Source organism: Sceloporus undulatus, chromosome 2 (genome assembly GCF_019175285.1).
Source record: "Sceloporus undulatus isolate JIND9_A2432 ecotype Alabama chromosome 2, SceUnd_v1.1, whole genome shotgun sequence".
Lineage (NCBI taxonomy): Eukaryota > Metazoa > Chordata > Lepidosauria > Squamata > Phrynosomatidae > Sceloporus > Sceloporus undulatus.
In genome coordinates this window covers 286,823,267-286,840,171 of record NC_056523.1, presented here as the reverse complement: position 1 = coordinate 286,840,171, position 16,905 = coordinate 286,823,267, and the positions used below count along the sequence as shown (strand labels likewise).

The 16,905-nt window shown below is 40.4% G+C and overlaps 1 protein-coding gene across 4 annotated transcripts in view; it reads right to left on the bottom strand.

Moving 5' to 3' along the window:
• The window catches only part of ACOT12 (acyl-CoA thioesterase 12), a 41,979-nt gene extending 27,312 nt beyond the window's left edge, over nt 1–14,667 (bottom strand). For all 4 annotated transcript variants that reach the window (XM_042448690.1, XM_042448691.1, XM_042448693.1 and 1 more), the window contains exons 1-4: nt 14,517–14,667; nt 8,650–8,719; nt 3,745–3,805; nt 2,296–2,397 (exon numbers count right to left, since the gene is read on the bottom strand). In XM_042448690.1, the coding sequence (XP_042304624.1) occupies nt 2,296–2,397; nt 3,745–3,805; nt 8,650–8,719; nt 14,517–14,634 (351 nt within the window). In that variant the 5' untranslated portion in view covers nt 14,635–14,667. The remainder of the gene's footprint in view (nt 1–2,295; nt 2,398–3,744; nt 3,806–8,649; nt 8,720–14,516) is intronic.
• Between the last annotated feature and the right edge of the window lie 2,238 nt (nt 14,668–16,905).

Here is a 16,905-nt window from a genome sequence, read left to right as displayed (position 1 = left end):
GGAACAAGGATGACCACACATTCAGAAAGGAGAGATGCAGTATAAGTGGGGGATTTCAACTATCCTGATATTTGTTGGAAGTCAAACTCTGCCATTAATTCAAGGTCCAATGAATTCCTTGTGGTCTGTAAGTGAGTGGCTGCAGCATCACTATGCTTGGCTTCTCTTTTCTGCTGTATAACAAACTGCAGGAGAACATGGTCACTCCCACTTAACAATCCATTTCCACCCCATTAAAAAGGTCATCACTGTTGTTTAGTTTCAGATCTAAAATAGCTGATCCCGTTGTTGCCTGTCTACCTTGCTTGTCCAATGGAAATGGAAGGATCCTTAAGTGGGAGTGACCATGTTCTCCTGCAGTTTGTTATACAGTAGAAAAGAGAAGCCAAACATAGTGGTGCTGCAGCCACTCACTCACAAACCACAAAGTTGTCTGTTTAATCCCAGCCAGCGGCTCAGGGTCAACTCAACCTAGCATCCTTCCAAGGTTGGTAAAATGAGTACCCAGCTTGTTGAGGCAATTAGCTTACAGTTGTAAACTGCTTAGAGACTGCTTAGTGCAGCAGGAAGTGGTATATAAATGAAGCTGCTATTGCTATAGACAGACATGCATTCCAGACTTTAGGAAAGCTGATTTCAGTGAACTTAAGGAAATACTGGGTGTGATCCCATATTCAGGAAGACTAAAAAAGAAAGGAGTTCATGATGGATGGGAGTTTCTTAAAAGTAAAATACTGAAAGCACAATTTCAAACAGTTCCAATGAGGAGGAAAGATAAGAAGCATATAAAGAAATCAGGAAGGATGCCTAAATAACTTTTAACTGAGCTAAGATTTAAAACGGCATGTACAAGAAGTGGAAAAGAAGTGGAAAAGGGATGAACCACCAAGGAGGAATTCAAATAGCCAACTTGTGTAAGGAGAAAGTCAGAAAAAGTAAAATTTAGAATGAGCTCAAGCTTGCTAGAGAGGTTAAAAATAATGAAAAGGACTTTTTTTGTTGTTGTGTCCATAGCAAAAGGAAGAACGAAGAAAGGGTCGGGCCGCTGCATTGAGAATATGGAGAAATGCTAACAGGGGACACAGAAAAAGCAAAACTAACACCTTCTTTGCCTCGGTCTTCTTCCAAAAGGAAACAGTGCTTAACCTGTACTCCAAATAAATAAAAATAAATAAACTTGGTAAAAATGGAGCAGATGGTACAATAGGGAAAATGCAGTACAGAATAGGTACAGAGGTAGTACAGGAATGCCTGGCTACTCTAAAGGAAATTCAAGTCTCCAGGGCCATGAGAGAGTTTTCCCCTCTCTTAAAACTAGGACCCAGGGTTATCTACTGAAATTACATGGTGAGAGATTTAGGACATGCACACAGGGCAAGCTGTGGAATTCACTAACAGAAAATTAGTTAGAATGGTCAACTTAAATGGCTTTAAAAGTAGCATGGATAAATTCATGGAGGATGGGGCCACCAATGGCAATCTGTCAGGGAAACTATGTGTCACCCCTAGTATTAGAGGCAGTATGCCTCTATTTACCAATTGCTTTGGAGTGCAAGATGGGAGGGGGAATGCAGTTGAACAGTCTTCCCATTTGTACAACCAGTTGGCTATAAAGTGAACAGAATGTTAGACTAGATCTTTTCATCTGATCCAAAATAGCACTTATGTTGTGACAGAGGGTTCTCAAGTCCTTCAAAGCCTATTCTGAGGGGCTGCATAGCAATGTTGCTGTCTCTGTTCTACTAGTGGAAGGTGTTCTGTCAGCCAGAAGATTTAACTGGCCATCATCAGTAATTTGAGTTTAAGAGATCATGGATGTGTACATTGCAGCACAGAACTGATCGTTTTATATTTTTGTTTTCACTATAAAGTAGGTGTACATGTGAGCCTTTTAACACACATGCAATGCTAATAATTGTTTGCACACCAAATTTGATGTCAATACAATTTTTAACATGTCTGTTAAATTGTTAAGATGATCCAGAATTTTTTACATAAATTTTTATTAAACAAATTAAAATTTAAAAATACATAATCCAAACTATCACTTTTTCTTTTATATTTCTTCTCCAAATCCTGTCTTGACCTCTTTGCCTCTTTTTCTAAACCCACATCCTTCCTTATATTTAACTTAAACTTCCTTCTTTCTCACTTTTCAACTCATAACAGCTTCTCTATCCCATCTATCCTTTTCTTTCTGTCACCTTCTTCCACTTCTTTTACCCTCCTTACAACTATCTCTGCATCACTTCTTCCATTCTCCTTTTTCTTCCTCAAGAAGAAGAAATGTATTACCTTTTCATCACAGCGTGGTCTTGCCACATACGTAGAGAATGCCACACTAATTCGTTTCTGAACATCAGTAAGGGGATCCTGTAATGTAACTTTTACACCAACCTATGTAAAGATAACAACAGAACTTTGGGATTCCAGGTAGTTAACTTACTCAATAACAAGTTTATGTAATGAAAACACCTCCTCTATTGAATAGTCAAACTTTGCCTTGATACTTGTCAAGTAAAATCATCCAGCTTTGAGATTTCAGCTGCAGACTGCACTATAGATTTCCTCCTTTCATAGGTTTTCTTTCTCATTGCTAGAGCACACAGGCATTTTAAATGCATATTTGGAATACACTTTTCTTTTTAAAGAAAAATGGCTGGTTTAAACCAGTTAGTTTAAATCAATTAAAAAACAAACAAAAAACCACATACACACCTATTTTTTCTTTAATGATTATTCATATTTTTTTCAAAAAGGTTTAGGTATTATTACTATTTTCCAACCTTCTTACTGGAACAACAATTACAGCTTGTATTTAAACATTTTAATATTAACCATTTATTGGCATTTATTCATTGTTAGACCAGTATCCAGTGTCAGTTGCTTCTTTTTTAATCACTTACAGTGGTGCCTCGGGATACGAAATGATCGGGTTACGAAATTTCCGGGATACGAAAAAGTTGGATTGGCAAAAACTGTTTCGGGTTACGAAATATTTTTCGGGTTACGAAATTCATTTCGGCGCGAAATTCAAATGCTGCAAAGTGCAGCTATAGGCTTTCCAGTGCTAACGGAAAAGTGTTTCGGGTTACGAAATTTTCGGGTTACGAAAGGAATGGCGGAACGAATTAATTTCGTAACCCGAGGCACCACTGTATTTTATTGTGTGAGAAATGCCATTCAGAAACAAATCTTTGAATTAACATAAATTCATCCGAAACAATTTGCTTTAAAAGAGCAGATTTTAAAGAACAAATAGTATTTAAGATAGTGGTCATAACATCTGAACTGCATTTTGCTACTTAATTTTCTGATTTACTCCTATATTGGTGTAGTCCTACTCATTAATGCAAAAAAATTGGTTTAAACAAAACAACATCCCTCAAAACAGTTTAAACAAACAAACAAAAAAACTTCTTTTAAAAAAAGCTTTTTTTTCCAACCCTGATAGCAAGTCTATCCTCGCATATATAGCATAAGGAGTGAATAGCACACAATTATGCAAGAATGTACAAGTCAAAATCCCATAAAATGTGACAATCAACTGCCTACAAAAGCCAGGAGATATTTATGGGATTTTACTTCAATGTCTATGCTCACCTCTCTTACAAATTATGTCAACAAAATATTTTGATCATAAAGACTACAAACATTTAAAATACACTATGATATAAACTGGTTCATCGTAGCTGGAAGCATACACTGAAAACAAATCACATTTTTAGAAATGTAGTTTCTTACCTCCATACTGGTAGTGAATGCCCGATTTACCTTTGCATTAAGGCTAATAATTTGTCCAACTCTATTAAGAACAAAAAACATATTTTCATCTGTTAGAACGTTAAGAGTATGATATTGATAGTTTAAATATATTTTATTACTGATCTTTTGTTTTTAAAGTATTGTATCTGCTTTAATTTTGTAAGGTGCCTAGAGTCTCAGTTCTGCAAAATGATAAGGCTTAAATCAAGTTAATAATAATAATAATAATAATAACAACAACAACAATAGGTTTTATTTGTAACCCGCCTTTCCAGTACCCTGATCAAGGCGGCATACATACACAGGAAAATTATAACAATACAAAGTTAAAAACAGAGTTAAAAACAGAGTCAAATACAAGGGGCAGGCAGTTGGGAAGTCAAAGTACAGATTCCGGGGTCGATGACAAAAGGGTAAAGAATAAAAAGATCATTTTAGGGTGGAAAGGCTTGCAGGAAAAGATATGTTTTCAGGTTCTTCTTAAAGAGGATTAAGGATGCAGTGGAGCGAAGCTCGATAGGGAGATTGTTCCAACATTTAGGGGCAGCAGCAGAAAAAGCCCTCTGTGTGGTCCCCGCATATCGCGTTTTTGGGACCTCCAATAATTTCATCCCAGTTGACCTGAGTGTGCGGGGCGGATTGTATGGGGAGAGGCGGTCCTCTAAGTACCCTGGGCCCAAGCCATTTAGGGCTTTATAGGTCAACACCAACACCTTGTATTGAGCCCGGAAGCGAATAGGCTGCCAATGAAGATCGTTCAAAATAGGTGTTATATGGTCAAACCTGGAACTACCAGTGACCAATCTCGCCGCCATATTCTGCACCAAATGTAGCTTCCGGGTTTGGTACAAGGGTTGCCCCATGTAGAGCGCGTTGCAAAAATCCAATCAAGAGGTTACCAGTGCATGTACAACAGTTTCAAGGTCCCTACGGTCCAGGTAGGGACGCAGCTGGCGTATCAGCCGAAGCTGATAACAAGCGCTTCTGACCGTCGCATCCACCTGAGATGTCAACTGGAGCGAAGAGTCAAGGAGCACTCCCAAGCTGCGCACCGAGTCCTTCAAGGGGAGCGTGACCCCATTCAGGACCGGGTGACAGATCTCACCTCCCGGGACCGGGGAACCTATCACCAGTACTTCCGTTTTCCCTGGATTCAATAACAACAACAATCTTTACAACTACAGATCGACCATTAATACCACAGAGAAGACCAGCAGATTTGGTAGAAGCAAAGGACATTCTGACTGCATGGGGACTTTCAAAGTAATGGTGCTTATCAGCCTATGCTTACTGCCATGCTGCTGAACAAGTATTAGACTGCTTTGGACTTGCATAGAGAAAGAGAAAGCAGCAGGGTATCACAAGCACAGCAGTGCCATGGGCACCTCTGCATTTGCAAGGCTCTTTCCTATCCCTTCCTAGGAAAAAGACATGGTGGAGGCTGGTGCTTTACTCTGAAGATGACCAATCATCATGTAAAATATAAAGTATGAAAAGGAACCATTTTAATCAATGCTAATGCTTGGTAGGTTGCCAAGGGGACAGATCTGAAAGCAACCAGGGGAGAGGGAAGGACACAGCAACTATAGGTGACAGAGTTACAGGAGAGCAAAGGAAAAAAGTGAAGGAGAGGACACAGGAGGGAGAAGAAAATGAAGCAATAAAGAGGGAAGAAGATGTAAGAACAGCGGCAAATAGCTGCTTCCATGTCAGAGGACAGTAAATCCATTCTGCGATTTAGCCTGAACTTTAAATCCCATAACATAAAGGCATGGCATTTAAAGTGATGCCAACCTGGATTATTTCTGCAGTGTGGATGCAGTCCTGGAGTGCCATTGAAATGCTGGCTGACCCCATAATAGATTCCACTGTCACAAAAGCTGCCAGCCACCATTGAAGTGGAGTGACACAAGAATTGGAAGAGGTCAACAAAAACAGTAGATGATGAAGCCCAAAGGAACAGAAAGAGACATCACAGTCCACACTTACTGAGTGCACAGTTAAGCATATTTTTGGATAATTTGGACACAGAATTTCATTTGCCAGACAAATCATCATGAAATCTGCTTCCATGGGCTGAACTCTTGAAAATCATGGATCTGCACTTTCAACACCTCCTTCACCTTACAGATCTGTACTTTCAACACCTCCTTCACCTTACAGATCCCCATAGGTTTCACAACAGAGCCCCCTCAAATCACCACCAAATAATATGTGAGTTATATACACAGGTGTGACTTTTGATACTGTGGTAGTTTTGTTAGTATCGTATGTACATTCATACTAGGCTTGGCTTGTCTATCTCTGTATTGTCTAATTTAGCAGGCAACAGTTTTTAGGGTCTTGGGCAAAGCCAAAGACCCATGTAACCTACTACCTGATCCTTTTAGCCAGAGATGTCAGATGTTGAGCCTCAAAACTTTGCATGCCAGTGAATCCATCAAAGCCATTATGAACAGAAAGTTGCCTTATAAAGAATCAAACCTTTGGCCAAGCTGATGAAAAAACACCTACATTGACTGACAACTGATCTCCAGGGTTTCAGACAGGAGTCTTCCTCATCTTTGCCTGGCAATACTGGTGACTGAAACTGGGACCTTTGGTGAGCAATGTATCTTTTCTGCCACTGAGTTACATTCTCTCCCTCATATTGTGCTGATTCTTCTAATCTTGTGAGGGATGTCTTATTTTCAGAGCATTTCCCTGATATGAGCACTTGCTCAGCTTGATAATCTGCTCTCATTCTCTAGAACTGCGAGACCTTGCTCTGGACTATGCACATTATCAGAACTGTATATAAACACTCCTATTACATCAGTCCCTATCTCATCAGTGATACTTCATCCATAGTTAATAATTCTATTTATATATAGGAAGCACACTACTTGGTCCCACTGCTACTATTCAAAGGTACCATGAAAGCCATTTATTCTTAACACAAGTGCTGGGAATTGGAATTCGGGGAACACTGCTGTGTCACAGACCATTGCACTCCCATTTGTAACTCATGAGGAGCTCTTGAAATGTGGCAGACTGCAAGCTCTCAGTTAAAGAGACATGAAGAAAACACAAAAAGAGGGGAAATAATTTAAAATACAAATATATGTAAAACAGATATTGATTCTTAATTCACACCAGTCAAGAACTGAATAGCAAACATTTTTAAATATTTCCTCAGACTGCTTAAGTGGAAATTTCATTCTCCAAAGAAACCAAAAATAGATATTATATATAAACAGGAGTTTTTAAAGTTATTCCAGATGGATGTTCTAACTATCTTACAACCAAATTACACATTACTTTTTGTATGCAGCATTCAGCTATGCCTGCTCTTTTTCCTATAAGGAACATGATCTGGATTGGGGCAGTGGAGTGGAGTGGCAGAGAGGTAAGTTTTAGCTCTTTAGTTCTGGTTCAGATGGAGGTCAGTCTGTATTCACTTCAACAAAGGGCTTTTCTTCCTTTGCAAAAGGATTAAAAACATCCTCGTCTGTCATGTTAAGGCCCTGTTTTCTCTAGGCATTTTCTAGGTCCACCAGCATGATTCTATGGTATGGATCCAGTGGAAGTTGATCACAGAGTCGTGCTGGAGGACCTATAAATGACTACAGAGGTGTTATAGGAATCTCTAGGTTCTCCAGCATGACTCTATGGTCAACTTCCCCCAGTTGTCACTTATTTCAATAGAGTTTGCTATTATCCGCAGTTTCACGTTTCCATAGTAAGTCCAGGAATGTACCCTCTGCAGATACGGGGGGTCATACTGCAATTTGCATGCAGCTTGGCTGTGAGGGACAAGCAAGGAACACAAGCTATAGTTTATCTACTGATAGTAGCATAATTTTTTTAAAAAACCCCAGAATGTTACATTTGTATGCCTGTGTAGTTATCATGCTGACCCTACTGGATCAGGGCTGGTGCCATGGTAACACTAAGGATTCTTGTACAGCAGACCAGCACAATGTAAGGCTTGTTAAGGCTTATTTACTGAAAAGAAAGTCCAGCTGCATTCAATGAGGCTTATTCTCAAATGACATAAGACTGCAATCTTTGTGTGAAATGTCAATGGTTAACATAACACTCAGATTATAAGTGGTACTTATCTCTGTAGATGTATCATTGCTTCATATCAGAAGTAAATGCAAGAAGAGAAACCTTCCCTTGCATAGCTGTGAAACATCCACACATATTTGTACTCAGTTATGTCCCACATATATCTTTGATGGTTTGCAAAAACAAACTGTCTAATATCTTGCACAAGCTAATATTTGCCATTCTTTGTGAGACACTTTTATAGATAAATGGTATCTTGATTTTCAAAATCAATGAATATTAGAATTAATTATGATTACTGTCAGATATTTTTCTCACATTAAAAATAAAGACAAACAATTGTCATATAATCCATTTTCAGAAGGAAAGAAAGAAACATCCTTATTTCAGGAGAACTGAGAAAAGATTTCATTCTTGATCTCCTTGCAATTCCATGAAATCAAAGGGAGGAAAATACCAATTTACAACTGCTTTATTGTGTACTTTTTTGTCAGTTCTAGGAAAAGAGTAAGAAATAGAACAACTTGTATCAATGATTAAACGCTTACAGCGAATGCTTTATTAACTTCTGGAAGTAGCAAAGATCACTAGTCCTGCATAATCTTCTGGACTATGTTTATCAGGTCAAAAGTAACCAGAGTTGAATGCAGACACAGTGGAAAATATTCATGACTTTGTGTGGATTTATATCTTAGCAGGCACATTTTAGTGATGAATTGTGTTTCATAGACTCACTAACTACTATTTCCAGTGTTATCTGTACTAGTTAATTGCTCTTAAATGTGAAAAAAGGCTATGGTAAGGTTTAATAACAACTATGGAAAGTGGTACCTGGCAGTTTCTTCAAACTGTATGTCATCCACTGATGCTGTCACACAGGGAAGGCCAGCATGTTTCTCAGCTTCAAAGAAGAAAGGAGAAGAGAAGAGAAGAGAAGAGAGAAAAAAGGACAGTTACAGGCATCAGGCAATCTCCCCCAGAATGTATTTGACTTTAAGTCTGACATGTTTCATTATTTTTTTCAGGCCAACTTTATATATAAAGTTTCCTTACAAAAATGGCACACCCTTATCATATGTCTATTTTGCCATGTTTTAGTATTTCACTGTGTTGTAATCATGGTGCTAACAACTGGTCAACTAGCGATAGCTGTAGCTTCCCAATGAGTGCATATCCAGCCCCAACACCAGAATTTCATTTAATAATCAAATAAATTATACCCTTCTTCCTAAGGTAGATGATTTCTCTGTGCCACCAATTAAAACATGTAATGTAAAGTTTAGGATCATTTTCATTTTATATTCATAAAGCCTCCATAAATCGACAGATGACTTGAAGACACATACACACACAAGCATGTGTGGCCTCAATCCAAGTCAGAACCACTGTGTGCAGGTGGGACTCTCAAACTTTCAACATAAAAATCCATTGCCTTTCAGTAGCTTAAACTGAGGTGGAAGGGAGACATTTGGTTGGTGCTATTATAAAATAGTTAAGACTTCTTGCTGATCTGTTCCAAATGACCCAGAAATTTACCTCCCTTACATAGTCCTGTTCTAGACCTTCCTGGCTTTCCTTTAAAACACACACACACACACACACACAAATATCCTAGGGGTCGTTCCCACTACAATTTAAAGTGAATTGCAAATCAACCTTCGTTCCCATTGGAAATCAAATTCAATCCTTATTCGATTGAATTCTGTTGCAATAAAACGGGGCAAAAGGGGAAAAGTGGGTTTTTCTGATAGCACATTTTTGGTGGTTCTTTTTGGAAGAATTGCTTCTGACGCGTGTCCAATAAGTGGGAATGCCACATCAGAAGCGATTCATTCTGTCGGGACAAACGGCAGAGGGATGCTGCCTTTTTGGTTTTTTAAAAATATAAAACTAATTGAAATATCAATAGATTGGTCAAGGTTGTCAAGGCAAGTAGTTGCTTTGACAAATCTATCAATTTTTTGATTAGTTTATTTTTTTCCAAAAAAAGGTGTCCCCTGTCCTCCTCCTCCTGGGTCCTGTGACCTTGCCTTCGACCCTGCCGGCCCTGGCTTTCCCCACGCTGGCCTCCTTGCTGTCCCCACCGGCCTCAACTCTCTCCCGCTGCCAGCCTCCTCGCTGTTCCTGTTGGCCTTGGCTCTGCCCCCCCCCCCGGCTTGTGCTTTATCACCAGCTTCCCCCATCCCTGGCTTCAAGCGGCGCAAACTAAATGAAGGCGAAAAAATAAAAACTGATTCAACCAGCATAAAAAAAAATCCCCTTTTATAGTGAGAATGAGGGATCTTTTGAAACTGGATACAGACACAGAGCGGAGCCGAATCACAACCCGTGTTATTCTTCCAGTGGGAATAAATGCCTAGATTGTGCTCCACAAAGCTCCACATATCCCTAGTGAAAAATACAGATGGTTTAGTCTCCTTTGTAAAGAGGAGGAAAAACCACAGTTCGTCAGTCATTGGTCAGTCAATCGAACACACAACTGTGGCTGGGTCCAATTGAGGGTTCATGTCCCTCCAACATCCACATCATCAGAGGGAAAGGAAGGAACATTTAGGCCTTCTTTATCATGCCTAGAGAGCCAGCATGGTATAGTGGATTGGGTGTTGTACTATAATTCGGGGACCAGGGTTCAATGAAACCCATGAGTGACCTTGGGGAAATCACACTCCACAGCCTCAGAGAAACTTCTCTGACAAATTTTGCCAAGAAAACCCCATGACAAGGTACCCTTAGGGTCACCATAAATCAGAAGGATTAAGGAACAAAACAACAAGAATCAGCCTTAACAGAGCTGCAGATGAGAGCTAATCCTCCCTCCTCCAACTCCCTTTTAGCCACCACTAGAAGAGGGAGAAGCATCAGCCCTTCCACTGTGCTTAAATCCAGATCTTATGGCTTGAGGAATGTAGCAGTGATGAACGAAATTTACTACCCACTAAACACTGTAACCACTGATGGACTTTATAACCGCACTAGACTTAAATGTACTGCTAACTTTGAAAGCAAGTCTGAATTTGCTCCCCCATCCCTTTTCCTTTTGTGTCATGTATTTTAGATTGTAAATATGTAGAACAGACTGTCTTGCATTTGTATTTATAAGCCACTCTGGGTGAAAAGTGTAGTAAATGTGTTAAATGAATAAGTAAAGATGGAAAGAAGCATTGGAAACAAAAATGTATTTACTTACAGCTACTGAAAGCAGATTGGATCATGAAAGAGAGCAAACTGCACCACAATGATTCCTTGGTTTCATCTGTCTCCACCTGAAAAACTCCTATCACCATTTACACCCCGATTGAAATCACCTACTTTGCTCCTACACACTCACTCCCTGCAACACTGAACTAAGTCCTATCCATGCTACAAACTATTTGTTCAGGAAAACAATATTTATTGTTTAAGTACCAATGAGGGAGTATCAACCTGTTGTTCCTGACTATATAGCAGAGCAAGCAATTTAAAACATGGATGTCATCATAGCAGCTGTCAGCACTACAGTAATCTCCACAGCCAACTAACTCAGAGGCAGGAAGAATGTATATGTTCAGTCATTCTCGTGTACACACCTCAAGAAAACTGCCACAGGCAAATGCATGATGCAAAACACAAGGCCAGATGCTGGGCTTCTACTGACCAGAGTCCAAGTGACTCCCAATTCTAGTTTTATGTATGTACAGAGGGCCCTTGGTATCCTCATGAGTTTGGTCCAGGGCCAACCATGGATACCAAGATCTGTGGATGCTCAGTCCATGAAATGCAATGGCTTAGTGAAATGGTGTCCCTTATATAAATGGCAAAAACAAGTTTGCTTTTTGGGCTGTGTGTGTGTGTGTAGTGTGTATTCAAGCAGTGGATGCTTGAATCCATGGATAAGAATCTGTGTCTGACTGTACCTAAAATACCCATAATAGCCATTCCAACTTTATCATACGTCTCAGCGTCCTTCTGCATAAAAATGATTGTTTCTATAGCTCAATTTATTTCTTTATTTATAAATCACAACCTTTCATGAAATCCCTGGTGACCTCTGATGGAACCCTGCGGTTGATGGGAAGCCTACTTAAAACCCTTTCCTGCCTTACAGAAACAATTGTGTAAAGCCTGGAAAGTTACCTTTTGGGCTAAAACTTTAATCTCCAGTGTGTGTAGTGTGATGGTGGGGTGGCGGTGTATCTGGGAGTTACAATCCAGAACACACATCTTGCCAAGCACTGATGTTCTGACAATAAAGGCACAGTGGAGCCATTCAGAGGCATTATCTTCAGAATAAATCACACAGAATTACATTTTATTTGTTTGAAGATAGTGATAAACTGCAATAGATCCCAAATACTGGGTCGTAGTTTGTTGTGGCACCAGGGCTCTCTGACAGAGAAGACTAAACACCTTGCAAAACTGCAAATCCCAGAATTCCACAGCCCGAGCCATGACAGCTAAAGTGGAGTCAAACTGCTTACTTCTGTAGTGTAAAACTGGCTCACAGTCTTCCAGGATCCTCCACGACTCTTATTGTTTCTCCCTCTGTGTTTTTCTACTTTTCTAACGAGAAAGGGAAGTCTCCTGCCCTAAATGCATGGCCAAGAAGGCCAGGGGACTTGGCCATTGTAGTCCAAAAAGATGACTTTTGAACTCCATAGCAGTACATTTTAAATCTGTGCTGGTTATAAAGTCTATCAGTGGTTACAGTGTTTAGTGGGTAGTAAATTTCGTTCATCACTGCTACATTCCTCAAGCCATAGTCTGGATTTAAGCACAGTGGAAGGCGGCTGCTGTTCTCCCTCTTCTAGTTGTGGCTAAAAGGGAGTTGGAGGGAGAGGAGGTTAGCTCTCATCTGCAGCTCTGTTAAGGCATGATTCTTTTTGTTTTGTTCCTTTATCCATTTCTGATTTATGGTGACCCTAAGGGTACCTTGTCATGGGGTTTTCTTGGCAAAATTTGTTCAGAGGAAGTTTCTCTGAGGCTGTGGGAGTGTGATTTCCCCAAGGTCACTCCCATGGGTTTCCATTTGAACCCTGGTCTCCCGAATTATAGTACAACACCCAAATCCACTATACCATGCTGGCTCTCTTAAGGATGATAAAGAAGGCCTAAATGTTCCTTCCTTTCCCTCTGATGATGTGGATGTTGGAGGGACATGAACCCTCAATTGGACCCAGCCACAGTTGTGTGTTCGATTTGGTGGTGGTGGGGGTGTTCCTTGCCATAAATATAGGAGTCTGCTGATGTGTGTTGAGTAGTGTGGACTATGACTCTGGAGGAAAGGTTCAAATTCCAGTTCAGCCATGAAAACCCACCGGGTGACTTAGGCAGGTCACACTTTCTCAGCTCAGAGGATGGCCGTGGCAAACCCCCTCTGACAAGTCTTGCCAAGGAAACCCAAAGACAGGTTCGCCTTAGGGTCACCATAAGTCAAAAAGGACTTTAACATGCTAGATTATCTGGTACTTCACACAGAACTCAAAGAGAAAACTATCTGCATTGTTTTGACAAACCTTGCTATGAGAATGGTAATGAAGTCAACCAAAAATGTAAGTTTTGACGAAATAAGAATATTTATTTCTATCAGCGCTGGATGAAGACTCCAGGAGATCAGGGTATAAATTTGTTCAGCCAAGGAAACCCACTGGGACAAAAGTCACACTCTTTCAGCCTCAGGGAAAGTCAAGGGCAAGCAACCTCTGAATAAACCATATATGATAAGAGCCCTATAGTCAGAGTCCACTTGAGCAGGGTTGCATAACTGCAAAGGACATATGATTTAAATATAACAACAACAAAATGACCCTTTAAACTGTTTTATTCTTTTAACATGTATTGTTTTATATTCTAATAATGTAATTCTGTTTTAATGTATCTTTTTGTACGTCTTTTTATACAGTTTTTTTACTACTGTAATCCACCCTGAGTCCCAGTTTTGAGAAAGGGCAGGATTTAAATAAATATAATAATGATTTAATAATATAAAGAGGACAAGGCACTGCAACACGTAGGACATTCAAGAAACAACATTGTTAATATCTGGTTATTCAACCTCCCATGATTCCTTTTATGATGGCTGAAGTGATTTTAAAATGTATGTATTATACTGAGTTTTTGTAATATTTGTCTTATTTTTTTTTATGCTGGTTATTTATCACAATAATGAAATGAATGACCTGGACATTGAGGAAAAAATGGAGGTGCTGGGGTTTTTTTGTATTATTTTTTATATGTTGGCTATGCTGTATAAATGACATGAACTGACCTGTACATCCAAGAAGGAAAAAATGGAGGGCCATGGCCAAATGAAAAGCTCATATAAATAAAACAATATATGAATTCATGAGCCACAGTGTGATGCAGCAGCTCAACAAGGCCAATGCGGTTTAGGCTACATCAATAAAAGTATAGTGTCTAGATCAAGAGAAGTAATGTGCCATTGTATTCTGCTCTGGTCAGGCCCCACCTGGAATCTGTGTCCAGTTGGGCACCACAATTCAAAAAGGACTTGGGAACTGGAGCCCATGTGTCCAAAGGAGGGCGACTGAAATGGTGAAGGGTCTGGAGGCGTCACTGTTCGGTGGGTCTTGATGCCAAAGGGCCTCTTGTGTCCTCTCCCAAATCATGCTCCAAAGGGAGGCCCCTCTTTTGGGACCCTGGAGAGCCAGAGGCTGAAGATGGAAAGCCACTGGGGAAGAAGAGGAGGAGGGAGCCCTTACCAGCCAGGCAGGCGGCGGTGTCGATCCACTTGAGCAGCTGCCCGGCGCTGAGGAGCCCCAGGTGGTCGGCGTGGGCGGGGAAGATGGCCTGGCTCATGTGCACCTGCGCCCCCGCCATGCCCGCCTCCTCCTTCTCCTCCTCTCTCCCTCCTCAGTGCCCCGGCCGTTTTATTCCCTCCTGGGAGGAGACCCGCCTTTGCATTCCGCCCCTTCCTTCGGGGTAACAGCAGTGGCCTTGGCTGCTGGGCGAAGGTGGCATCATTAGGTCCAGGGGCGCAATCTTGGGCGGCGCCCTGGTTCTCCTCAGAGGAGGCCTCACGCGGAGCCATTTAGGCCTCCCTGAATAGGAGGAAGGAAGGAGGCTCCCTCCCTCTCTCTCTCTCAGGAGGACCTTCTCCCTCAGCCCTGTTTGGGCTGCGAAGAAGGGCCCCTTCCCTCCTCTGGCCGCATCTCTTCTTCATCTTTGCCCTATTTAAAAACGGTCCTTCACACCCCCTTTTGGTTTACAAACTAGTTGCTACAACACTACTTCTCCTCCTCCTCCTCGTATTTATATCCCGCCTTTCTCCCATACTACTAGTACTACTCTACTTTTTCTATTTACTTACACCTCACTTTCTCCCCATACTACTACTTCTCTTCCTTGAACTGTATTCTGTTTACTTAAATCCTGCCCTTCTCGCAATACTACTACTGCTTTTTCTTCTATTTACTTATATCCCACCTTTCCCCAATACTTTTCTTCTGCTCTCCTCCTCTCCAACTCATATTAAAAAAAAAAAAAAAAAAATTAATTTTTTATTATTCTTATTATATTATATCCCACCTTTCCCCCCAATACTACTACTACTTCCTTTCTTCTTCTATTTACTTATATCCCACCTTTCTCCCAATACTATTACTACTACTTTATTTATTTATATCCCACCTTTTCTCCAATACTACTGCTACTTTTCTTCCTCTTCTTCGATTCCCACCTTTCTCCCAATACTACTACTACTACTTGTGATTATGATTATATTTACTTACATCCCGACCTTCTCCAAATATAGGGACTCAAGGCAGCAGGCAGCAAACTTAAAACAATTTAAAAACAATACAAAAGCGTCAAAATGTATAAATATATAAAAAAAACCCTGAGCTATGAATGTGTAACAACCAAGGAGAAGTAATGGCATGTCACTGATTTCTTTCCCTCAGGTCCAAAACACACTGCAGAAATAATCCAGTTTGAGACTGCTTTAACTGCGCTGGCTCAGTGCTAGGGAATCCTGGGAATTGTTATCAGTGCTTTCCCCCAGATTCTTGAATAGCACGGGTTTGGGGCTGCAGACTGAGGGTGCAATTGTTGTTGTTGTTGTTGTTGTGTGCCATCAAGGCATTTCTGGTTTATGGCGGCCCTAAGGTGAACCTATCATGTTTTTCTTGGCAAGTTTCTTCAGAGTGAATTTGCCATTGCCAGCCTCTGAGACTGAGAGCGTGTGACCAGCATTGTACTTACATTAAATAAGTGCATTGCTGTAATAGTACAGTACATTTACTCTGAATTTAGAGACATATCGGTAATAGTCTGGCATATCAGTATGCAAAGGAATCCTGCAGCACCTTTGAGTCCAACTATGCAAAAGATGTTGTAGCTTTTGTAGACTTAGGCCTGTTACAGACTGCCAAAATAAAGCTGCTTCGGGTCTCTTTGGAGGTACAGTATGCTGTTTAAATGATGCATGCACCCTAAGAATCTGGAAGCCGCACCAAAGCTGCAGTCCAGTGCTTAGGAATGGAGTGTGGCTTTGGCGCAACCTCCGGACTCTTAGGACCCATGCGTCATTTAAACAGCATACCTCCAAAGAGACCCGAAGTAGCTTTATTTTGGCAGTCTGTAACAGGCCACAGTCTCCATCTGAGGAAGTAGAGTAAGCCTGCGAAAGTGTATGCTGCAACTTCTTTTGCACAGTTGGCCGCTACAAGATCCCTTTGAATACTGATTCACTTGGCTCTTTGCGGAGGAATTTTTGTCTATTTAATTATTTAATTAATATGCCACCATTTTCTTTGCACAGCATCTAAGGTAGCTTTTGAAAATATATGCTTAGTAAAGCTGGCTGGAACAGGGTTAACAATTGCCATATAATGATGTGCAGTGCAGTGGCCATTATTTTCCCTTTTCTCTTTCCAAATGCTACACTTTTATTCTTATGAATCTTAATAATTAATTTAAAAAAAATTCCAAATTAAAGTAAATACTTGATATTTTAGAAATCAAACATGTTATTATTAAGCGTCAGCTGTTCAGTGAGCACCCAAATGGGTGAATGGCTTAGGCTTTTGTCTGTAGACATTCATTATAAATCTTTTACTTCTCTTATTATTATGGTGAACGTTCATCTAA